Source organism: Artemia sp. Qi Xiang Cuo, chromosome 18, assembly GCF_049724085.1.
Source record: "Artemia sp. Qi Xiang Cuo chromosome 18, ASM4972408v1, whole genome shotgun sequence".
NCBI classification, from domain to species: domain Eukaryota; kingdom Metazoa; phylum Arthropoda; class Branchiopoda; order Anostraca; family Artemiidae; genus Artemia; species Artemia sp. Qi Xiang Cuo.
Window position 1 is genome coordinate 16,561,262 of NC_142811.1, and position 26,758 is coordinate 16,588,019.

General features: G+C 34.3%; 2 protein-coding genes across 2 annotated transcripts in view; one reads left to right on the forward strand and one right to left on the reverse strand.

Moving 5' to 3' along the window:
• Nucleotides 1–26,758, forward strand: part of LOC148941250 (bile salt-activated lipase-like) — a 113,838-nt gene that overhangs the window by 64,700 nt on the left and 22,380 nt on the right. Inside the window, exons 5-8 of the mRNA XM_089104686.1 lie at nt 5,409–5,589; nt 12,052–12,144; nt 16,990–17,093; nt 21,711–21,864. Coding sequence (XP_088960812.1) covers nt 5,409–5,589; nt 12,052–12,144; nt 16,990–17,093; nt 21,711–21,864 — 532 coding nt within the window. The remainder of the gene's footprint in view (nt 1–5,408; nt 5,590–12,051; nt 12,145–16,989; nt 17,094–21,710; nt 21,865–26,758) is intronic.
• LOC148941251 (uncharacterized) lies at nt 2,542–4,468 on the reverse strand. The gene is given in 3 exon segments (XM_089104551.1): nt 2,542–2,702; nt 3,496–3,558; nt 4,432–4,468. Coding segments are annotated over 3 exon segments (261 nt in total).

The window sequence follows — 26,758 nt, forward strand, 5'->3', positions numbered from 1 at the left end:
ATTAAATAAATGAAAAAGAAGCTCAATAATCATGAGGAGTTCCAGCCATGATAATCCTGTGGGTGTTAAATGTGTTTTGACTGTTTTTTCTTGATATTTGGCAATTATGCATGAATACCCTCTCATTTTAGTTATTGTTTAGTCTCAGTTAAGAAAGGAATTCTTTCCTTTTTCAGGTTTTTCTTCAATTTTTAGAATTGTATTTCCGATGTTTCATAAATTTTTTACTTTATAATTACATTTTAATAGTCTGGCATTCCGGTGTGAGGGGGAGGGGGAGACTAGTTTTCTTAAAAACCCCAACAACCCCAACTTAAAAAGCATTTCTCTTAAACCGCATGGTTGAAAATCCCAATATAGATTAATTAGTTCAAGTTTTTTAATTATTCAGGGAAGGAGGCCATTAAAACCAATATTTTAAAACTACCCCCCATTCTCTTCCCTCCCACTGCCGTGTTTGTATGTATGGTTCTTGGTATTCTTGATAACTTAAGTTGTTCCTGAAATATTCTGTGATGTAATATGAATATTATTGTAATAACCATGTTTTTATTTTTCATTTGGAATTTTCCTTGTTGGAAATGACAGTATTGGGATTCAAATAATATGAATAATATTTATTTAGGATTTTGATAATACTAATTTTGTTCTATATGTGTAAATAGTGAATTTCCCTAACTAGAGACGCGAGAGTCTGACGTGGCTATCGAAACGTGACGTAAGACGCTGATAAATCCGATATTATCTACTTTAGTTAATTAAAACTACTAAATAAAATACTATAAGGCAAAAATGAATCTGTCCAGGTCTGGTGATAAAAATGAAAATCTAAAGGCTAGTCAAGACTAAATGAGTAATCGTTTTTTTCAATAAATTGTATACTATTTGAAAGAATATTATTTAAAATCTTTCTATAGAATTTCATTTTGTCATTACTTTTTTGTTATTTGTCTTTTTGTCACCACCAGAAATACTGTCACAAAACAAAACCGTTATTTTCCCTTTCATCAGAAAGGGAACTTTTTTTATTCAAAAAAGTTCATAAACAAAAGGAAATTTCTTACTTTCAAAGTATCATTTTTTTCAGGCATTGCAAGAAATTTAATTATTTTTTTCTTTAATTTCAACATCAGTCAAACAACAGTCAAAACTAATGTTTCTTTCACTGATCAGTGTAACTGCTGTTTTTTTTTCTTTGACTCACTTTCTTTTTTATTCTGACTTTCATCTTCCTCTTACTGTTAAGTGTCACTGCTTGTTTTCTTTGACTCTCTTTCTTTCTTTCTTTTTTGACTTTCATCTTTCTTTCACTGATATAAGTCGCCGATTGTTTTTCTTTAGCCCTCTTTCTTTCCTTTCTTTCTGACTTTCATCTTTCTTTCACTGACCAGTGCCACTGCTGTTTTTTTCTCTGACTTCATTCTTTTTTTTCTGACTTTCATCTTTCTTTTCCTGATCAGTGTCGCTGCTTTTTCCTTTGACTCTCTTTCTTTCTTTTTTTCCGACTTTCATTTTTCTTTCACTAATCAGCGTCACTACTTTTTTTTCTTTGACCCTCTTTCTTTCATTTTTCTGACTGATCTTTTCTTCACTGATCAGTGTCCGTGTTATTTTTTTCCCTTTGACTCTCTTTGCTTTTTGACTTTCTTCTTTCTTTCACTGATCAGTGTCACTACTTTTTTTCCTTGAATCTCTTCTTTCTTTTTTCAGACTTTCATCTTTCTTTCACTGATATTTGTCAATCATTTTTTTCTTTGACTCTTTTTTTCATTTTTTCTGACTGATCTTTCCTTCGCATATCGATGTCACTGATGTTTGCTTCTTTCAATCTCTTTGTTTTTTTACTTTCGTCTTTCTTTCCCTAATCAATGTCCTCTTTTTTTTCCTTGACTCTCTTCTTTCTGTTTTCTGACTTTCGTCGTTCTTTCACTGATGAGCGTCGCTGATTTTTTTTTTCTTTGTCTCCCATTCTTTACTTTTTCTGAGATTTACCCTATCTCTTTCTTTTTTTACTTTCGTCTTTCTTTCACTGATCAATGTCACTTCTTTGTTTCCTTGAATCTCTTCTTTCTTTTTTCTGACTTTCGTCTTTCTTTCACAGATGTGTGTCGCTAATTTTTTTTTATACCCTCTTTCTTTCTGACTTTCACCATTCTTTCACCGAACAGTGTCACAGCTGTTTTTTCTTTGACTAGAGTTTTTTCTGACTTTCATCTTTCTTTCCCTGATCAGTTTCACTGCTTTTTTCTTTGACTCTCTTTCTTTCTTTTTTTCTGACTTTCATCTTTCTTTCACTAATCAGCGTCACTACTTTTTTTCTTTTTTTTTCTTTCACAGATGTGTGTCGCTTATTTTTTTTATACCCTCTTTCCTTATGACTTTCACCATTCTTTCACCGAACAGTGTTGCAGCTGTTTTTCTTTGACTAGCTTTTTTTCTGACTTTCATCTTTCTTTCCTTGATCAGTGTCGCTGCTTTTTTCTTTGACTCTCTTTCTTTTATTTTTTCTGTCTTTCATCTTTCTTTCACTAATCAGTGTCACTACTTTTTTTCTTTAACCCTCTTTCTTTCATTTTTTCTGACTGATCTTTCCTTCACTAATTAGCGTCCTTGCTATTTTTCCTTTGACTCTCTTTGTTTTTTGACTTTCGTCTTTCTTTCAATGATCAGTGTCCCTATTTTTTTCCTTGAATCTCTTCTTTCTATTTTCAGACTTTCATCTTTCTTTCACAGACGTTTGTCAATCTGTTTTTTTCTTGGGCTCTAATTCTTTCATTTTTTTTCTGACTGATCTTTCCTTCGCATATCAGTGTAACTGCTGTTTACTTCTTTGAATCTCTTTGTTTTTTTACAGTGTCCGTGCTATTTTTTTCTTTGACTCTCTTTGTTTTTTGACTTTCGTCTTTCTTTCACTGATCAATGTCAATACTTATTTTCCTTGACTCTCTTCTTTCTTCTTTCTGGATTTCATCTTTCTTTCACAGATGAGCGTCACTGATTTTTTTTTCTTTCACTCGCTTTCTTTTTTTTTTTTGACTTTCAGCTTTCTTTCACTCATGTGTCTTACTGATTTGCTTTTTACCCTCTTTTTTTCTGACTTTCACCTTTCTTTCACTGACCACTGTCATTAATGTTTTTTCTTTGACTAGCTTTCCTTCCTTTTTTCTGACTTTCATCTTTCTTTCCCTTATCAGTGTCACTGCTTTTTTCTTTGACTCTCTTTCTTTCTTTCTTTTTCTGTCTTGCATCTTTCTTTCACTAATCAGTATCACTACTTTTTTCTTCTTTGACCTTCTTTCTTTCATTTTTTCTGACTGATCTTTCCTTCACTGATCAGTGTCCGTGCTATTTTTTTCCTTTGACTCTCTTTGCTTTTTGACTTTCGTCTTTCTTTCACTGATCAGTGTCACTACTTTTTTCCTTGAATCTCTTCATTCTTTTTTCAGACTTTCATATTTCTTTCACTGATGTTTGTCAATGATTTTTTTCTTTTACTCTCTTTCTTTGATTTTTTCTGCTGTTTACTTCTTTGACTCTCTTTGCTTTTTTTACTTTCGTCTTACTTTCACTGATCAATGTAACTCCTTTTTTCCTTGACTCTCTTCTTTCTTTTTCTTCTGACTTTCATCTTTCTTTCAGTGATGAGTGTCGCTGACTTTTTTTCTTTGACTCCCATTCTTTCTTTTTTCTGACTGATGTTTCTGTCAGTGACCAGTTTCAATACCGTTTTCTTTTCTTTTACTCTGTTTTTTTCTTTTTTTACTTTCGTATTTCTTTCACTCATCAATGTCACTGCTTTGTTTCCTTGACTCTCTTCTTTCTTTTTTCTGACTTTCATCTTTCTTTCACAGATGAGCGTCACTGATTTTTTTCTTTGACTCTCTTTCTTTCTTTTTTTCTGACTTCCTTTTTCACTGATCAGTGTCACTGTCGTTTTCTTTTCTTTGTCCCTCTTTCTTTCTTTTTTTACTTTCATCTTTATATCACTGATCAGTGTCAGTACTTTTTTTACGTAATGTAAAAGTACTTTTTATGTTTTACACCCTCTTTGTTTCTGTTGTCAGAAACGTGTCTTTGGCTTTATTCGTCGTTGAAAAATATGCCGTCGTTTTATTTTATATTATCACTGTGGGCAGACTTACGATAATGAGGTGGTAATCAGGCCGCAATAGCCCGTCGCCTCCACTCCTTCCATGAAAAATTTTATAATAAGAGTTATTGGGATTGTGGTGCCCTCTCAGGTGTGGAGTTTTGATATTGGGCTTTTCCATCTATTTTTTCTCTTTGTAGAAGGCCTTTCTTTGATAGTATCAAGGCGTCCACCCTTGTTTTCCTCTGTCCATAGATCCCAGCTCATTAACTTGAGACTGGCTTTGGTAGGGAAAAGTATTTCCTGAAAAAAGAGAGTGGAGTCACCAACTACTTCCTAACCATCAGTGGCAAGAGGCAGTTGATCCTCAGAACCCATATAGAACAAGAGAACTTCTTTCTCCCACTTCAAATTGCTCCTCACGGGATCTCTGCTTGCAGCGTGGTCAGTGGATCAAATATCCTCACGCATTATTTTGGCGGCCATTACTGGCTTCAGTCCATGCAAGATTGGCAGCTTGTTCAACCAAATAACCTACATTATGATCACACATTGGCTATGACGTTCAGTGGCTTGATGGTGACTTAAATTAGCAGAAGTATAACCTTATTTGTGTCTAGAACTATCAGAGGCACCGAAAGAAGGTTGATAAAATATCACCAACAATTGGTCGTTTTTCTTTTCTTTTGCAACAGACAAAATGTCAACGCTGTTATATGTGAATGTTATATTTTTAAGGTCAAATTTTTAGCCTCAACTTGGGTCCAAAATCTAAGCGAAATGAGAAACTCAGGCTGAAGGCTTTTCTTTTCTGGGAGCAGTGTATCATCTAGTCACTGTCTCCTTTGGAAGGCTTTTATCTGTCAAATAAAAATAGTAGAAATCCTGCCAAAGACAAAAGTGGAACTAAAATGGAAACTTTTTCTGTTCAAGTATGAAAAATGCATCATTTTTCAACCAAAACCCAAAAGCCTGAAATTTTGTTTGTTGTCATATTTAATATATTGTTTCATGGTTTGACAAAGAAATTTTTTCCTGCGGAAGACTAAAACATAAGAATTCGTGCAAATATATATTAAAAATTTATTATACTAAAAATATAATATATTACTTGATTTTAAATTTTATTATATTAGATTTTTCCCTTATAAATTTTGTTGTCAAGTTTCGTTTTTCAGACAGAAAACGGAACAAAACGGACTACTTTGTTCAATGATACAGAGCTGCACCTTTTTTTTATCTGTAGTTTTGTTTTGGACCATTTTCAAATTTTAAAATTTTTTGAATATTGTTATGTCACTCTACTCCCATATTTTAGAGAGAAGAGTTAAGTTCCGGAAGAACTCCATTCGGTGGTACGTCACCTGTTGTTCAAAAAGCTGGTTCAGACCCATTAATTACAGACGCTCCCCGGGCTTTGATGGAAAGAGGGGATTTTCTAACAGATGTCAACGTTATTTTTGGGGCTAACAAGCACGAAGGAACTTTTATTACTGGAGGTAGATCTCGTAATTTTTTTATGTAAAATTTTCGGAGATGTTATGACTTAGTAAGCATGAGAACTTAGAGGAGTTAAACAATAAAAACAATACGAATTTTTTTTTTCGTAAGACATTGGAATTCCAAACTTTAAATGAATATTTTGACCCTATGTTCATGGGCTGCCCTCAGCATAATACATATTATAAAAGAGAAACTTGCATTAAAATACGATTTTTAAAACTAAAAAGTTTTGAAACAGCCTTAGCATCATAACTTCAACAAAATTCAACCAGGACTGATATATAAAGTGAGGTGAGTCAATGCAATTTACTCAGACGAAATAAAAAATAATTAAATACACGCTTTCAATGCCACTCTTGCCATTTTGGCAACTGACCTCAAAGCCTTTTTTGTTTCAGGTTCACTAGTATTGTCTATTGGTTTTGTAATATATTGTCTTAGATCATTTTTAATTAAATTGGTGCATAAGGCATTTAATGAGTAGTCCCCCAAATCCCTATTTTAAAAAAATAATTGAGTTTTTACGTTGACAAAACGTTGTTCAATTTTAAAAATTGAAGATTTGAACATATTTAAATGTTCAGCGTTGATAAAATGATTACGTTGACAAAAACAAATTCAATTGGTTCCCGAAAAAGTTGTTTTATGCCTAAGTACTTAATAATGAGAGAGGCTTTCTCAAAAAGTATCGCGTGGCTGGGGTTATCAAAACTATTGCTAGTTAAAGCAGAATCAAAGGAGCCATTCGAACTATTAGAAATTTGGGCTTGGTCTATGTCTTCTTTATGCTGTTGTAGGCGTTTTTCAAAATTCTGATGGGTACTACTCTCTTACAAAAAAAAGTCCCTATTGTTTTAGTTGTCATTTTTTGTTTATAATGGAAAGGCATTGTGGTCTTCGTCGCTATTTACATCTAGAGGGGGTCTTAGTAAAAAGACTACCAATCATTACTAGACCCAATATTTTAACAGGAAACACAAACTATGCTATATGTGTTTTCTTACTCTTGGCTAGCCAGTGCATTGCTTAGAATGTTGCTCTATATAGCTAATATGTTACATTCCCATATTTACCAGCATACAGGTAGAAAAGGCAAGACAGGTCATTATCAGCCCCGCCATGAAATTTCCTTGGGGGTGGCAAATACTGCTAGTAACTTGGTTTTCAGCAATTCTAAATGGTAATATGTTTCTTTTTCTATTTATATGAAGCAGTTCAATGTATTTAAAAGAAATATATGTAATGTATTTATCGATAAGAAATTCCTATTATATAGGTTGTGATGGCTTCAGTTATGTAGAAGATCAAAAGTCTCATAGAATTTCGATCCATATAAGCAATAATACTCCTTTTCATCCAACCAAAATTCTTTAGTAGTAATATTAACAAGAACTTTTCACCAAAATTACTATTCATCGCCAATTTTTTAAGTATATTCAAATTTTATCCAAAATTGAAATTATAAATTTAATCGTAGGACGGTACTAATCAACGTATGATTGTCGATTTATACATTTTGTGTGTGTACCCAGAGTACAGAATAGATCACCTGACTGTATAGAGTAGAGCAATACTGATGTTTCTCTATTCTCCTGTGCTGCGTTCCAATGTATCCTATTTCTAGTTTCTATAGTTTCTTTTATCCTTTTTCCTTTTATCCTTTATTGTTTTATCCTCCTCCTAGTTTATTTTTTCTAGTTTATTCTTTTTCTAGTTTCCAGTAGTTATATTATCCATTCATAGGCGTAAACAGATCGGACCCATAGGCAGGTGCCAAGGGCTTTTGTGGAGTGTATAAGATTGTTGGGTATGATTTTTACGCAAAACTACTATATATATATATATATATATATATATATATATATATATATATATATATATATATATATATATATATATATATATATATATATATATATATATATATATATATATATATATATATATATATATATATATATATATATATATATATATATATATGTATATATATATAAGTATTGCAGCTTAAGCATTGAATTATCATAAACTCGTCAGTTTATTCGTCTTTTAATGGTATTGTCAGACACGCTGAAAAGTTTGTCTCTCAACCTTTAAAAAAAAGCTACTTGGCTTGGAAAACATTGCTGACATTTGTTCTAAAAAAGAAATTAGTTTAGCTAGACGTTTTTCATTTCTTTTACACTTTTTTCGTTTGCTTTCATTTAAATTTGTTTTCTATTGTTTCATCTTCTTTCTTTTTCCTTTTTTCCGTTTATTTAAAGCTATTTGAGCTATTCTTGACGTTGCTTATCTTTGAATTTTATTATAGATATTATTTTGTTTCGATTGTACAAATGACAGTTCCAATAGGGATAATCATTTTATTAGACAGTAAAACAATGACAAAAAACTCAGAATATTTCGATCATCTGCTGATGACGGTCACTGTATATGTGATCGGGATAATCAGAGTATTTTGTCATTATTTTTCATTGTCTAATAAAAAAATGTATCCCTACTTGAACTACTATTTGTACGTTATGGAAAGGTAGTATGATTTTCGAAAATACCTACGCTGTTTCAAATACTCCATCAATGCTACAACGTTTTTCCCAGACTAAGGTACCCATAAACTGAGAAACCATTTTATCAACGCCTTTGAACTCACCATAAGGGCCACTGTGCCTTTATTACGAAAACAGTTCCAAGGTATTTGCAAAAAAAACTGTTCAAACCCTCAGTAGAGGTAATTTAGGCTCTAACGGAGTAAGACATTTGACGGAAAATTCATATACATAGCTCTTAAAATACCTAGGTAAAATAATGATAAGAAAATAATTACTTTGAACCTGGATTTTTCCCTGAAAACTGGGAGTTTTTTGTGATTTTTGCTTTGGTTACTATACAACTATTCAGATCTTTCTCTTTGCGGAATTTTTTTTATTACCACTTTAAATCCTGAAGAGAAACAAGTGGAAATTTTATAGGTTTACACAAAGAGAAAGGAAAGTGATGTGATCTTAGAAAAGTGATGTAAGACAAGTGTAAGAAAAGTGATGTTTTTCGAATCAGAGGAAAATAAATTATTGTATAAATATGTCAATAGTAATCTAAAGGGATAAATAAAACAGAATAGGATGTCCTAATTTGTTTTACTAAAAATATTGGTCTGTAGGTAAATCAATTAACTAATAATTTGAAGTGTCTAATCTTGAAGAATTTTAATAATAAATATTATTATGCACACCACATTTTGAGAGAAACTTTCCAGGAACAGTTGAATACCAAACTTGAGAGTTTAAAATTTGATAATGCGGAAGATGGTTGGAATAATTTTAGAAAAATAATTTGTGAAGTTGCTGAAGGTGTATTAGGGAAGAAAGCTAGAACTGCAGCTAAGAATATTAGTGAAAAAGCTTTATGTTTAATAGAAAGGAGAAAGCACTTGTACAAGAATTATCTGAGTAATAGATCACATGAAAACAAAAGAAATGTATAGAAAGTGGAGAAAGCATTGAAATATAAACTAAGGAGGTGTGAAGTGGAGGCCATGGATAAAATTGTCGAGGATTTAGAAGATGCAGCTAGACGGCATAATAGTAAAATATTGTACTGGCACGTTAACAAATTGAGAGGTAGTAGTCAATCCGGACTTGTCCCAGTTAAAGATAGGAATGGGGTGGCAATCAGCGATAAGGAAAAAGCTAAAGCGAGATGGGCCGAACATTTTGAGAATTTGCTTAACCGAGATAGAGTTGCAGGAAAAAATATAGAGGAAAACGAAAGAGTTTGTTATACCATGGATGTGAAGGAGGATTTATTTTGTGAGGTGGAATCAGCAACAGTACTAAAAGGATTAGAAATTAATAAGGCTCTAGGTGCAGATAGGAGAGTAAATGAGCTTCTTAAATATGGTGGCTCTGAGGTTAGAAATAAGTTACTGAAGATTATGAATATGATTTTTGAAAAAGGGGAAGTACCTAACGATTTTAGGAAAACCTTAATTAAGCCACTTTATAAGAAAGGTGATTAAAGTGAGTGAGGTAATTATCGAGGCATTAGTCTGGTCTCTGTAGGTAGCAAATTGCTTAGTAATATGATACTTTTTACACTGAGAGATGCCGTAGACAAAGTTTTAAGAGAAGAGCAGTGCGGTTTTAGAAAAGGTAGAGGATGTGTTGACCAAATTTTCACTCTTAGGTTAATAATTGAGAAGTGCCTAAGTTTTCAAACACCTTTGGTCCTCAGTTTTATAGATTATGAGCAAGCGTTCGATTCTGTTGATAGAGGAGCTTTAGTAAAGGTTTTATCCTTGTATGGTATACCAGACAAATACATTAAAGTGATTAGTGCTATGTACGAGAATAACACTGCTGCGGTTAAGGTAGGAAATGAGGTTAGCAGCTGGTTTTGTATTAAATCAGGAGTTAAGCAGGATTGTGTTCTATCCCCCTTTATATGGATTATTTTGATGGACTTTGTTTTAAGGAGCACAGGAAAGGCAATGGGAGACCACGGAATCAAATGGGGAGGAAAAAGTCTCCTGGACTTGGATTATGCTGATGATTTAAGCATCCTAGATGAAAGTGTGAGCAAAATGAATGAAGTTTTAGAGGTTTTGCAAGTTCAGGGTGCAAGTATTGGTTGGAAAATTAATGTTAAGAATACTAAGTGACTAAGGCTAGGAACAAGTGAAGATGAAAAGGTGGCGTTGGGTAATGAAAACATTAATTAGGGGGACAGCTGCACTTACCCTGTTAGTAGTATTAGTAAAGATGATGGGAGCAGTGAAGATGTTCAAAATAGAATAGCCAAGGCTCAGGGTGTTTTTTCACAGTTAAAAAAAAGTCTTGAAGAATAGGAAGATAAGTCTGCAAACCAAGATTAGAATCTTAGAAGGTACAGTGATGACAGTGGTCAAATATGGCTCTGAAGCATGGACGCTCCGAAAAGTGGATGAAGATTTGCTAGATGTTTTCCAGAGAAAATGCTTAATGATTGTTCTGGGTACCCGGCTGACTGACCGTATTTAAAAAAATAGGATATACGAAAAATGTGGTTCAAGATCGCTTTCTTGGTCTATAATGAAATAAAGGTTGAGGTGGTTGGTGCGTGTTGTGTGGATGAAGGATGACAGATTGCCGAAGATTGTTCTTTTCGGCCAACCATCTAGGGCTAAACGGAAAGCATGTCGTCCCCGTCTGGGTTGGGAGGACGTCATAAAGAAAGATTTAAAGGAAATGGGAACTTCGTGGGCGGGTGTAAAAAGGGAGGCTTTGCATCGATTGGGGTGGAGGAGGAGCATGCGTAGCTGTGTTGGCCTCAGGCGGCTTGGTGCTGCGATGAGTTGTTAGTAGTAGTAGTAGTATTATGCACACCTTCGATTCTAGCTGTTCAATGATATATACATTTCATTGCAATTCCTATTTGGAAGTAAGATTTATATTCATACGTAGCTTTAACCATTTACTTGCTTTTTTTTAGCCAGTTTTCTGTCAATTAATGGCAGTCTCTGTCCTTTTCTCCAGCTGTCAGGAAAGTTACACTTTCTAGATCTAAATGATAAAATGCTTTTTCGCTGATTTTCTGCTGATTTTTCAAACACGTTCTCTGTTTTAAACTTGGCACCTGCTAAATGTTAAAACTGAAAACAGCATTTGATACTTTTAGCAGTAAAAATTTAGTTCTCAAGTTTTACTAATCTTTCAAGATTTCTACTTAACCAACTTAAAGAATCAGGCTTCATTTTTAGTTTCTCCTTTTAAGCTTTTGGCACATTTAAAATTATGAAGCAATTAAGTGTTTGTGTAGAAACATTCTCTCCAATGGGAATTCTACTCTAAGAGTGACCACATTCACTTATATAATGGGATAGTCAAGAATTTCAATATGAACTACATTAATGTACAACTTAAACTTTCAGCTGTCGTATGATCTATACATTTCTTTTCAATCTATATTTGGAAACAATATTTAGGTTATGTTCTTGCATAATTCTAACCATTTAGTTACTTTTTGTTTTGATTTTCTTTCACCCAATTTTTCACCAATTAATGGCGGTCTCTGTCTTTTGCTACGGCAATCAAGAAAGTTCCACTTTCTAGATCTATATGATAATATGCTTTTTTCACTGATTTCCTGCTGATTTTCCAAAAAGATTCTTTATTCTTTAACTTGGTGCCAGCTAAGTATTAAAACTGTAAATCTGTATTGAATACCCTTAGCAATAGAAATTGAGTACCCAGGTTTTGCTAGTTTTTTTTAAAATTCCATCTCACCAATTTAAAGAATCAAATATCATTTTAGGGCCCATGGTACTTTATTCTTTTGGTAAATTAAAAAAACTACTCTAAAAGGGACATATTCACTGATATAACATGATAAAATCAGAGCAGTAAAAGTGTGCCACGATATTTCAAACTAATTACAGTTATAATTTAAAACTATTAACAACTATAACTTTGTTCCTTTTTCAGTCATATATGAAGGATATTTAGCGCCCAACAACTTGGTAAATGATACAGAATATCTGAAAAGGGAATGTTTTTATGAAATACTCAACGCTCTAAGTAAGTCCTTTGAACTCATTCTCTCTCTTTTCTTTAAATCATTTCCTGCAATCCCATTACGGTGTTAGAATATGCTCCTTGTTATGGTAAATCCCTAAACTAATTATCTAGAACGCAAATAAGTTTTCAGGAGTCGGCAACGGGAGCTAAATACAACAAAAGATCCATGAAATGTTTGTAAGTACTTCAATAAACAATGGTTTAAAACTGATACTATTTTTAATGACTATGGTGTAACATATCTTAATATCTGTTGCAGAAATTTACTAAGTATGACTCAAATTTAGGATTTTTTTTTTACAAAACCTCGAGGATACAAGAATTTCTCTGTGTATTGAAAAAGTCTATTTGAAATATATGGTTTTCAGAAAATCAAGGTGTTTTCAAGCCTGAATAAAAAATCTTGTATTAGCAAGCTTATATTGTCTAGACTCAGAATGCTGGTAAAATAACATTGGGATACCCGAAACTAATTAGACTTCTTGAGGGTAGTACCTTGGGAAAATAAGCTTCTACTGCCTATATTGTAAAGTATAATCGCATATACTTATGCATAGCCTATATTGCCGTAACTCAGGTAATGAAGCCATACATCTGTATCTGACTACAATTTCAAGTTGCGGATGTCTCATGACAATAGGAGGCAAATTTCGGAAAGTATGGCCATATTTGGCACATTTCAGCCTCTTGTATCCCTTTTTCGGGGGTTGCACATCTATCTCTTCAGGTCTTCATAGGCGTTTCCTTTGCCAATGCAAAGGAAAATCTAAATGACCAATAAAGAAGGGATATTGTCAAAGTAGAATCACTTCATATGCCATAATAGCTATATTAAAATCCAATAGAGTAATATAGAACTAAGTAAATACTATTCTAGGCCCCTTTTTGGTAGAGTAAACCTTGCTTATAGATGTTCATAAGAGATAAGAACAGTAAAATGCCCATACATCCCACGGGAAATTAAAATGTATTTATGGGAAAACATTTAGCCCACCGGAAATGCATATTATTTTGGTTTCTTAATGGGATTTTACCCAAAGTTGGGTCCTATTAATTTAAAATCTAGGACTATATTACACAGGAAACTGATTTTTTAAAGACAAATCTTTCTTAGTTCTTTTATAAGCTACTTTATTGAAGAATTATAGTTAGCCAAAAAATGAAAAGAATGATATATTTTTTGAATAACTTATTAGCAGTTAATAAATTATATAAATACTAAAATATATTTTTTAAATTTAAAATATACACATTATTCAGTGTTTCCACTCCACATTTTTTTTTTAAATCCCTTAGAGGCTGGTGGGAAATTCATAGAAATTCTGGTTTCCAATACCAAAATCCTAACGGTTCCTCATTTTCTGATTCTTCTTAGATTACTAGCAGAACTTTGTTTGGTAGATTTTTAATAACGTTTATTGGTGACGGGTTATTTTACAAATGAAGAATCGTTCCGGGTATCAAAGTATCTTTTTTGGCGTTTAAGTCAATCCTTTTTAGTGATCGATGAGGTAAGTTCGGTCGTAGTTGGCTCATTTTGGTACCAGATTTTGAATACTGAACCATGAGAACATGAAGCATCAATCAACAGATTTGTCAAAATGTGACTAAAAATTAGAACTTTTAGAATAGAGTTGAAATGTACTTCGAGTAACAGCTAAAATCTAAATAATAAAGCAATGCTCAGGCATTGTTCTTATTTTTGCATTAAGGTGTATAGGGTGTAGTAAGACGAATAAGAGAAATAAACTTCAATTCTATTTTCTATTATACATGATCGATCCGAATGCTTAATTGGTTTTGTCACCAAGTCAGGATGGGTATAAGAGGAAAAATACATAAAATATTTATTTTCTATGTCTATTTTATTTACTTTGGGTTATAAAATCACACTTCTTATCACACGTATGTGAACTATTCTTTAATTGCCTCAAAATTCAGTCAAAGTGAGCTAAAAATAGAGAAAATTTATTTCAAATAAGAATCAGAATCAAGTAGACTAACTTCATCACCTTCCTCCTTATTGTCAATGACGCTTTTCATGTGCAGTAGTAGCTACTTGGATCTATCCATGATCTATTGAGCCTCCAATCCTTCTGAGCTGTTGATGGCACATTGGGCGTCAAATTGACACTTCAGTTCCAGGCTTGTAACCTAGCAAATCCCTAAATCCCTTTGAAAAAGAATCACCCTAAAAGACCTTGAAAATCCCTTTTTTGGGGAGATATCCAGAGTGTGGAAAACTGACGGGATTGCATGGGTTGCTGCTCATATCACTAAAGTTGGGCCTTCTGTATCCAGATCAGTGCCTCTTGAGATCTAAAATCGAGATAGTAGCTTGCTAATGTCAGAACCCGAACGTATCTATAGTTCGCATAGCAGGTTTTTGTTTTAGATATACTCGGAAAACCAATAAAGAAAATAGATAGCATGACAGTACCTCTTTGTACATAACATCAACTACCACGGATATTTAAAAAAAAATCATTCACGAGGAGAGGGTGTTAGTTATTTGGGGTGGATTGGAGGTAGTATACCAACAAGTATTTGTACCTAGTTCTCTTCCATCTTCATTATTGACTTCTTGTTTCCTAGTCTAATGGTGTTAGCTGGTGATCGTCCAGCTGGTACACTTTGTAAATAATGTATTACCATGCCAGCTACGTTACCTTATTGTTATTTGAAGTTGAAAAAAGCCCTTAAAGTGTAATTCTGTTTCTACATGATAAAAAGCAATCCTTTGCTTAAAAATATATTTTTGTTCCAGTCATGACCTGTATCCCCGCTTCATTTAATATAGACATTTCTCCAAAAATGGGTCCAATAGGAAAAGGTCAACTTAAAAATCGTTCTCATCAGCTAATAAATTGATGTAAATCTAATGCATAAGAAAATAATTGCGACAAAGACAAGCAAACTAGTTCCAGTGTATTATTATAGTTTTTCATTGTAAATGACGAATTTACAAAAAAGAAAAAAAATTGGATTAATTGAAGATTATTAATAGGAAGAAACTCAATAGCTCAATTTTGAAATCACTGTTAGATACACCTTTTGGTTTTGGCATGAAGGTAAACCCCACTGTCATGTTTAATGATCAAATAAAAATTCTGTTATTTCTAACTCAATGCTCAAGTTTTTATCTGGAACATATCCAACATATTAATAGATGACGTCATAAAAACCTATTTTAACGGCCTAAAACGACCATATTTTAACGATGAAAATACAAATTGTGTTTTTTCTTACTCATCGCTCTGTTTCTAGCTGGAACGTATCCAACAGATCAAGAGGTGTATGAAGTCGTTACAACCTATTTTAATGGCCTTGAACAATCCTATTTTAACGATCAAAATACACATTTTTTGTTTCTAACTTAATGCTCTGTTTCTAGCTGGAATGTATCTAACAGATTAAGATGTTGATGATGTCATTAAAACCTCTTTTAATATAAAGAACACAATTTTGATTCTTATTCAAAATATATAACATTCGCGAAGTTTAATGTTACCCATCAAACGTTACGAGCCTGAGAAATTTTGCCTTATTTTTGAAAAAGGACGGAAATACCCCTAAGAAATCAAATGATCTTAATGAATTTCACCCCCTGAGGTTTGGAATATCAGAAAACCCTACTGTAGAGGTTTTAAGCTCCTATGTACAATGTGGAATTTCAAATTTTTTCCCAGAAGCAAGATCATAGATATGTGTTTATTATTTTTTTTTCCCCAAGGATGATCGTATCGAACCAGTAATCTTAGAAGATCGAGAGTGCTCATTTGATTGGAAGTCAAAAGTTTCAGTGCCCTTTTAAATGACCAAAACATTGGAGGGTAGCTACCCCTCCCCTCCCATCCCCCTTTTTTTACCCTAAATTGTACGATTAAAATTTTGAGTCTAGTGCCCTTTTAAATGAACTTTGCCCATTTCTTACATATAGTAGTGGCTATTGGGAAGCGTAAAGATATTTTCGGAGGGTATTTTCTGGTGGGAGTGTTTACTTGGGAGGACCTTTGAAGTTTTGAGATAGTGCCCAAAATATTAGATGGTAGCTATCCCCTCCCCTCCCATCCCCTTTTCTTCCCAAAATTGTACAATTAAAATTTTGAGTCTAGTGCCCTTTTAAATTAACTTTGCCCATTTCTTACATATAGTAGTGGCTATTGGGAAGCGTAAAGATATTTTCGGAGGGTATTTTCTGGTGGTGGTGCTTACTTGGGAGGACCTTTCCATGGAGGAGTTTTCGGGGGATAGGGAATTTCCCATGGGAGGAGAGCTGGATTTCCCAGCATTAATTATAAAACTATGAAAAATTAAATAAAAAAAAACAAGTTTTTTCAACTAAAAGTAAGAAGCAACATTAAAAATAAAAACGAACAAAAATTATTGCATATTTGAGGGGGTTGCCCTCTCCTCAGTGCCTCGCTCTTTACTCTAAAATGTTGTTTGAATTTGTAAAAAGCTTATTAACGGTCTTGTTGTATCAGGAGCGACTCTTATATAATTGGAACAGAAATTCAAACTTAAGCGTAAAGAGCAAGGTATAGAGGAGGGGGCAACCCCCTCATATGCATAATATTTTCTGTTTGTTTTAAGTTTTAATATCGCTCCTTACTGTCAGTTGATTTTTTTTTCATTTAATAACGGCCTAAAACGATCCTATTTTAACAATTAAACTACAAAGTCTATTGTTTCTAAGCCATTGCTCTGTTTCTAGCTGGAACGTATCCAACAGATTAAGTGGTGGGTGACGTCAATACTACATATTTTAACGGTCTAGAACGATCCTATTATGACGATCAAAATACAATTTCTGTTCTTTCTAACTCATTGCTCTGTTTCTAGCTGGAACGTATCCAACAGACCAAGAGGTGAATGACGTCATTACAACCTATTTTAACGGCCTAGAAATGGGGAACTTTACTTCCATGGTACCAGGTTTTGTTGATGTAAGTCTTTTGTAATTTATTTGTATTTATTTTTGTAAATGTTTTTTTGAGTCTGACCCATAGGCAAGCTAGGTGCCTGGGGAATTAAATGTCAGAGGGTAAGAAAATAAGTCCAACATTTCAGTGCTTCTTAATTCTTGTTTGTTCTATATTTACAGCAGGGTTGCCTTTAGTACAAGAAAAATTTCAAAAAAGAAGTTCAATACTGCTTGACAAGAGGCAATGTATATGAAACAAGAAGGTATGCTAAGAATGCGGTTCAACGCCAATGTTCACCTCTATAACAAAAAGAAAAAGAAAAATTTAAATAATTAGAATTTAAACTTATCCTTTTTAAAGGAAAATTTATCCCTTTTGCGATCTTGTTTGTGCAACACAAAGACTAGGAGGGTCTCGATTAGGGAGAGAATAGTTTAAAAGTAAGGGAGTTTAAAGGAGTTTAGAGGAGGGAATAGTTGAATATAAAGTAGGGTATAAAGTAGGATATAGAGGTTGAGTATAAAGTAGAAAATATTTAAAGGAAGTAGGAATTATTGTGAGGAAGAAAACGTTAAAGCTCTGAATGAGTTGGAGGAAAATTATCAATGCTAGTGAATTAAAATTTTGTTTGTTTGTAATTTTAAATAATTCCTAAGCAGAATATGGTTTTTGAATTGAGAAGTAATACTAACTGAGTCAACGATTAAGCCTAAAGTAGCCTAATTTGAAAGTAACCTTAAGCAACCTTAAGCCTAAAGTTTAGCCTCCCAACTAGACCATAATCAGAAGGGTGTGAGGGGGTTTGACCCCCTCCTCTAAATGTTTGTTTGACTCGTAAAAACGTAATAAAATGCACGAAAACATATTTTTGATGCGTTTTAGAAAGCTTTTTGTTGTAAAAAGAACCTTATAAAAACCCTCCCCGAGCAAAAATCCTGGATACGGTCCTGCTCATTAACCTAAAGCATGCATTTTATAAAGGCTTTTGTTATTGAGATGAGCATTTCCCTGGAGCTGTCTCCGTCTAATATCTGTCAAAAATGACATGTCGTCATAACCAAAAGAACGTTTATTCACAATATTAAAATTTTCACAATTATATTAGAGGGTGAAATTTAGGGTTTTTAAGCTTTCCATCTGAGCAATATTTTATTTTAGGATTTAAACCAGAGAATATGTCGTTTCTTTCTTGCCCAAAGGTCATATCTAACAATTTCAGTCTGAAAGTATTGTCAAGAACCATTTGATAAGATATTATTGAAAGAAGGATCCTCGTTTTCAGGCTCAGCGGGTTCGAACACGGATTGTTCTCGTCTAGTGCATCAAGTGTTTTCACAAAGCAGGTTCTCGAGGAAAATATGGGGTTGAAACTTTGCAGCTGAAAACGCTTGATGCTGAGGAATAGAATTTCCCTCTCAATTACTCAGACTATCTGTCTTGGCTTTTTCTACAATTAGCCATGTCTTGATGCCTACTACAAGATACTTGATTGTCAATTCAAAATCGACTGTTTGGGATCCCAAAGAGGAAACTTCATGGGCTCTGAATTCAGGATGGTTAGCCATTTTGAATTTATCGCCAATGAACGCAGAACTCGGGTTTGAACCTGGTATTTCTCTGGTTTCCAGATTCAAGGAACCCGGGTTCAAACGTGGGGAGAACCTGGCAGCTGAAAACGCTTAGAAGAGGATTTGTGTTGAACCCGCAACCCTAAAAACGCTTGATGTAGAACTCGATAGCCACCCGTGTTCGAACCCGGTGCCTGAAAACGAGGCTTAAATGAAACAAAGGCTGGATCATCTATTCTATATTTAAGAAAGGTAGGATATGCAGTTCCGAATATAAATGATAAAGTATCAAAACTTGTTTTATATGTTCCTTAAAGTATCAAGGCATCGGGACTGTAAAATAAAAGACCTTTTTGTCCCCCTTTTTGTAGTTCTAGGATGGAGATAGAATATGCAGCTCAAAATTTAAAATAAATAAGGGATCCAAAATTGTTCTATATGTTCCTTAAAGTGTCAGGACATCGGGGCAGTAAAATAAAAGCCCCCTTTGCCCCCTTTTTTGTGCTTCTAGGATGGAGATAGAATATGCAGCTCAAAATATAAAATAAATAAGGGATCTCAACTTGTTCTATATGTTCCTTAAAGTTTCAGGGCATGGGGCAGGTAAAATAAACGCCCTTTTTGCCCACCTTTTTGTAGTTCAAGGATGGAGATAGGATAGGCAGCTCAAAGTATGAAATAAATAAGGGATTCAAACTTGTTCTATATGTTCCTTATAGTGTCAGGCCATCAGGGCAGTAAAATAAACGCCCTTTTTGCCCCTTTTTTAGTTCTAGGATAGAGATAGGATATGCAGCTAAAAATACAAAATAAATAAGGGATCAAAAATTTCTCTACGCGTTCCTTAAAGTGTCAGGACATTAGGGCAGTCAAATAAAGGCCCTTTCCCCCTTTTTTTGTAGTTCTATGATGGAGATAGGATATGCAGCTCAAAATATAAAATAAATAAGGGATCCAAACTTGTTCTATATGTTCCTTAAAGTGTCAGGGCATCGGGGCAATAAAATTAGCGCCCTTTTTGCCCCATTTTTTGTAGTTCTAGGATGGATATAGGATATGCAGCTCAAAATATAAAATAAATAAGGGATACAAACTTGTTCTATACGTTCCTAAAAGTGTCAGGGCATCGGGGCAGTAAAATAAAAGCCCTTTTTGCCCCCTTTTTGTATTTCTAGGATGGAGGAAGGATATACAGCTCAAAATATAAAATAAATACCGGATCTAAACTTGTTCTGTATGTTCTTTAAAGTGTCAGGGCATCGGGGAAGTAAAATAAAAGCGCGTTTTGCCCCCTTTTTGTGTAGTTCTAGGATGAAGATAGGATATGCAGCTCAAAATATAAAATAAATAAGGGATCCCATCTTGTTCTATATGTTCCTTAAACTGCCAGGGCATCGGGGCAGTCAAATAAACGCCCTTTTGCCCCCTTTTTTGTAGTTCTAGGATGGAGATAGGATATGCAGCTCAAATTTAAAATAAAAAAGGGATCCAAAATTGTTCTATATGCTCCTTAAAGTGTCAGGGCAGTAAAATAAAAGCCCTTTTGCCCCCTTTTTAGTAGTTCTAGGATGGAGATAGGATATGCAGCTCAAAATATAAAATAAATAAGGGATCCAGTATTGTTCGATATGTTCCTTAAAGTGTCAGGGCATCAGGGCAGTAAGATAAAAGCCCTCTTTGCCCCCTTTTTTGTAGTTCTAGGATGGAGATAGGATATGCAGCTCAAAATATAAAGTAAACAAGGGATCCTAAATTGTTCTATATGTTCCTTAAAGTGTCAGGGCATCGGGGCAGTAAGATAAAAGCGCTTTTTGCCCCCTTTTTTGTAGTTCTAGGATGGAGATAGGATATACAGCTCAAAATATAAAATAAATAAGGGATCCAAAATTGTTCTGTATATTCTTAAAGTTTCAGGGGCATTGGGGCAGCAAAATAAAAACCCTTCTCACCCCCTGGACCTATCTTAGATTTATTCATACCTGGAAATCATAATTTTGTAAGATATTAATCTTTTTTTTCAAAAATATGAAATTTTTAAGGCAGTCCTGCATTTTGTCTGTGTTGCCACGTCTAATCGTGGAAATAAATAAGAAAAACTGAAGAGTTATGTTTGATAACACTTTTTGTCCGTAAAATGTGTTTAAAATTAAGCAATTTGTTGACACAAAAGACGACTAAACCTACAATGGAAATCTGCATGTTTTTAACCTGTTTGATACCACATGTTTTTAGCTTAAATTTTGCCTATTTAATACATACGGTTCTTAGTTTTAAGTATAATGCACACTACTAGAAAAACTGCATAAGTGCAATTGAAGGTGTTTTAAATCAAAAATTGGGTATAAGTCTAGCTTTGGGGCTATTGAGAAGATAACATGTTTAAGACAACAATTCCTATTTCATAATATGCAAAAAAATTGTAGTTAGCACATTTTGAAGGCTATAATTTGCCCCCCCCCCCTAATGTGCAAATATGTAGCCGAGATTATATATTTATCATGTGTTTATTGATTTCGTCAACGTTGATTCAATTTCAGGGTACACAGACTGAAAAAAAGTAAAACATATCAAAATGCATGGGAAATATATATTTTGGGCTATATATTTGCACATGGACTTAAAAGGGACAGAGCCTACCACAAATAAGATTGGTGCTACTGCCCCCTAACATCCTGTAAATGGAGAGGGGTAATCATACGCTATCAGTCAAAGTATATTTGAGGTCAAAAGTAGTTTTTGTAGATTATAACCTTAGAAGGTAAATAACTTTATATTTTGCTGATCTTTATTCATAACTTACTGGTAATGGCTGAAGTTAAGCTTTTGATGAAAAATAACATCTACGTAATTAGCCGTAAAAACTTGGGGGACATTATTATTATTATCAAGTATTACTTAAAAATTCAAAATTATAGCCAGAATATTATATTTCTTCTTTGGGGAGAGTCAGCAAACAAAAATTCTTTAAATGCTCAAAGTTAAAGTTAAATACTTCTAGATTTTTTTTATAAATTTTTTAGAATATTCCTATTGCACTTTACTCTCAATAAAAAGGTCGTTGTTTTCTCAGATGGGAAGCACCATTTTCTTCAAACAAGGAGCTTTGGACTCAGCGCGTTACTATTCTCGCTACAATCCAAATACCTACATGTACGCTTTCAATTACTACGGAAGGCTGTCAATTTTTTCTTTTCTTTTTGGAAATCATCCATATATTCCTAGAGGTAAGGTTTCTTAAATCCTTTTTTAATCTTAGATAACGTCTAAATATTTTATATTTTTTAGTTGATACGTAATTCTAGAGAGAAAGAGAGAGAGAGAGAGAGAGAGAGAGAGAGAGAGAGAGAGAGAGAGAGAGAGAGAGAGAGAGAGAGAGAGAGAGAGAGAGAGAGAGAGAGAGAGAGAGAGAGAGAGAGAGAGAGAGAGAGAGAGAGAGAGAGAGAGAGAGAGAGAGAGAGAGAGAGAGAGAGAGAGAGAGAGAGAGAGAGAGAGAGAGAGAGAGAGAGAGTAGAAAGGCATCATGAGCTCGTGACCCTACACCATATATGGGCATAGCCTCCCTAGGGAGAACATGTGGTTAATCAAAGTGGGTCAATGACCTAAATTTCCAAAGGTCGATTTATTTGCTGTTGTTGTTGTTGTTTTGGGCAAGTGCATGCTCGAGGCGAATGTTATGTCATCCAGGAATCCTGGAAACAGTTAGATCATATGTTTACTTCTCAGCCAATCAGAGGGCTCGGTTACACTTTAGTAACGGTGAATTGTAGACAATATAAGGAAAGGGCTATTGTTAAAGTTTTATTAGTCTGTGAATATAATTCAAAGGAGTGAGAAGAAGAACAGTTTTGACTTTACTCATTTCGATATACATTTCTGTTGATGATGGCGAGTGGAATGTTTACCCTATTAGAAGTTAATAGTGGAGTTGAAGGTAATAATACAAGAGCACCAAACATTGCGGTGGAAATAACGAAAGGATCACGTCTTTGTCTGGAATGGGATGCAGTACATGCAAGATATGTGATATCCTTGAGCAAACTTAAAATGGAGGATCAATTATGTTTCGCCGCTAAAGTTCATATAGCACATGTGAATAGACTTCAATGTGCTTTAAGTGCATTAGTGAAACATATCGAAGACAATAAACTCTATCGCTAACTGTGCATGCTTAGTATTATTGTTGTTGTTGTAATTATTCAATAAAATTGTTTTAAAATCGAAAATTTTCTCTTTCTTTTCTGGTTAGGTTAGGACTAACGAATCAGGCTCAGTCAAGAGTCAGCAGTCAGAGTGAAAGGATTGAAAAATGAATAAAATTGAGAAAGAGAGAATTAGATCAAATCTAGTGTTTATGGAAAAACATTTGATTTTGGATAATGATTTTCTCGAGTTATATCTTAAACGTAGGATATTCTCTCGTCAGGGAACACTTGACAATATAATGAGGAGTGATTCTCTCCCATTGGACTATTGTATGAAACTTTTTAAATATGATTCAAATGCTCATAGTCAATTTATTGATATATTAATTAGAATAAAGCAGAATCATATCGTGGATATACTTTTAAAAACATTGCCAATGTATTTAATGTATATGTATCCATCCCACCATTTGACAGAGGTAACGTGACGGAGCTACTCATCTCCCCATTCCCCGGACTGAATTTACCGAGTGAAGACGCACAGTTTTATTTTTGCTGTAAGTGAGTCAAGTGACATCGGAAAACAAAAAATGTTCTATACACATCCATTGTGCATGTACACTATTGGCAGTTGGACTCAATGTGAGAATTGTACAATTATTGATGACTATAGTGAAAAGTGTAAATTATGTTAACCTTGTAAATTACATAGAGGCTATGCAGTACAAATTAAAGGATGTAATTCATGTCTTGAAGAGGTGTGTGACTCGCACCCTAGAGGGCACCTGTGCTCCAATTGTCACTATGATAAATGTTATCAGTGGGAGAATATTTATCCCGCTATGATTGGAAAGAATCCTAAACGTGATTTTAGTTTATTTCTACGAGATTGGTATCGTCGTGGATTTAAATTATTCTGGGAAGTGGAATCTGGTCTACGATTCAACTGTCGGGCTAACAAGACAATTTGGTTTCTACGTCATCGTTGTGACGACACTGCCTATTATGACTATAAACCAAGTAATTTTTATTTGACAGTTACCAAATGTGATTCACCATTTGAAAATACTGTATTTGATATTGCTTCAAATAGACAAATTGAAACACGTGAATTTCACAATATGAATGCAAATGGTATCATTGACTATACAAATATATGTGACAAAAGTGAAGTTACATTATACTGTAGAAAATGTGACCCTGACATTGCAGTCAATCAAGATCAATATATAGTGAATCCAAATGATTTACCGGCATTAGTGGTTCACGACAGTTGCCTATACACCGAAGAAGAAATCTAAAGTGAAGATTTAAAGACAATGTTGTATATATATGCTTTTTATTAATAAACAAATTCACAAACATTTTTAATGCACTTTACTCTTAGGGCACTGAAATAAATACTGTATAGGTCTGAGAGGATATTTTCCACTAGAAAGTCGTTCAGACGTGGATTGTCACTATAAATATGGAGAAACTGCTTGTAAGTATAGCCACGACATCGGAACACAAAATATAGTAGTGCATGGAAGCCACAGCTTTTAGTCGTTAGATCCTGCACCCTCTTCCGATTTGGAATAATAGTTTTCTCACTGCTCTCAATAAAGTTGCTGATGTGGGATGTGTAAAATGTATAGGGTAGACCAAGAGGATCAAAAAATTAAATCGTCTTCATTGTTTGAAAGATGCACAGCCAATGACCCGTCAGCACAGTCGACGGACTGCTATTAACAATAATCATGGTATTGTTGGCACTTTGAATTTTTCCAAGAAAGTCCGAGGGCAGACAATAGGATTTGTACTGAGACATGTAGGGGTCCATATTAAATACATTGATTATTTGACTGGTGTTCATGGCGCCAAGTCTAGTAGAACACTGCCTTCGGGAGTGATTTCCCAGTAGGTTTCATATTGATTTAGTGAGATTAGTTCAATACTCTCAGCCAATGGGTCCGCAAATGTACACTCTAAACACATACTCTTCGTACGTACTATACTCATATCCTGTGTGCCAGACAAATCCAGTACAATGATTCCACGTGTTTTAGCAAACATATCTTCGGTTATACCATTTTCAAATAGTTGAGAGTCATGATCTAGGGTCTGCATGGTCAACTCATACAATGTTTTATAGGATTTATTAAAACATATATTGTAGAGTTGGACTCCATTTACTTTACACGCCAAGGATTAAACTTCGAACATCTCAAAAGTATGTTGGTAACCCGTCAGCGAGCCTTTTTCACTAACACTTTGTAAAAAAGACAATGCGAGTTTTGACGGAATTTAACCATTGATAAAGGATGAATCGGTGAAGGTGCGTGAGCCCATGGCAATATGTAGTTGATGGGTGATTATATGAGGGTCATGTAGTTTAATATTATTCCCATTGGCTCTCAGTTTTTCCACGGCAAAAGAAACGGAACTTATGACATTTTGTTTGCGTACATGAATTATTGCCGAGGTGAGGGAGAGACTTACATCAGGATTGGCAGCAAGTTCTTTTCTCAATATAAAATTGGATGGTGCAAGCGTCAATTTTATATCCACTTTAACATTGGGCGGCAGCCATTGGGGTATATTAAATATTTCATGATATATTTTCCAACTAGATGTAATTCACTAGTTTTAGCATTTTTAAGTGCATCTGTACTAACAGTATTAGTAATATATTCATATCCAATGGAGGCGCCTCTGATTTCCTTGTATGACTTGGGTGTCATCAACATGAATTGCATATAGCTAGTATAATTTGAGAGATTGTTGCTTGTGCTCACCAGCGTGCCATTGATGTAGAAACTGATTTGACGAAATAGATTATGTAATATACAATTTTCATAGGATATTCCATCGCCCCGAATTGGCATTGTATTATCGGATTTCCGGACTTTCATTTGTAAATCTATAAATGTCGAAGACATTTCCATAAAGTAGTCTTCATTGGAATGAATTTGGAAGTGGTTATTATTGGAGAGGGGTTGTTGAGGATAAAATTGTTCATAGTATCCATGCTTGACACTCATATCAACATTTTCTGCGTTGAATAGATTCAATTATGCGGTGATTGAAGGTTGAGAATCCTTTTGCGGTAGGTAGGACATCCTAAGAGAAGAAATCCAGTTCCGATCTAACAATTCTCTTCCTGGGGCTTCTTCTTCTGTTTACAGTACGTGTCGGCTTTTTCCTTCTTTTCTTTGACAAGAGTGACGGTGTCTTTCGTTTACGACCTGAGTGGAGACTGATGAGTGATGCATTGTTTCTCGACCTTTTTAAACCTTTACCATTTTGTTTTAATCTCTCGCCAAGGGTTCGCGCACTGGACCTAAGATTTTCCGAAGCACTTTTTTTAAATCCTTGCCTGAGCCCCAATGGTATAGTGTAGAGGATACAAAGTCTGTCGCAGGTGGGACAAGATATTTTCTAGCCATTGGTAGTGGAGAGCGAAACAGCTTAGCAAATCAACTGCCAAGACCATAGCCAGACATTGACGAGCGACCCTTGTAATAGTCCATTCCATTGCCCTGTTGTCTTGGGCCAAGAGTATTATCATATCAGTCAATATCAGGACAAGTGAATACCACTTTTCAATTAGACATCTTGTTGTTGAACGATGGGACGGAAATGGCCTGCAATCACAGCAAAAGCTTTTAAAATCGCTATGGGATCCCCCAATTTAGTTCTTATTGTTGACTGACAGAGTTCCATATAGGTAGTGCTAACGGGAAGATGTCGAAGATGCTTCATATCGTAGTGGTGAATATGTTCTCTATTGGTTTTTTATTAAAGAACTCGTAGGAGGGGAATATTTGAATTACCAACCCGAGATGTTTATACAAATGAAGCATAATGAAATATACAAGTGTTCAAGGCAGAGGCTGCAGGGTAGACAGTGGTTACAAAGTTTCTGTCTTCTGGAATTTTATCTTTGATTATATTAAGTTTAAACCCACGAACATAATTTTAATTATCACTAAGA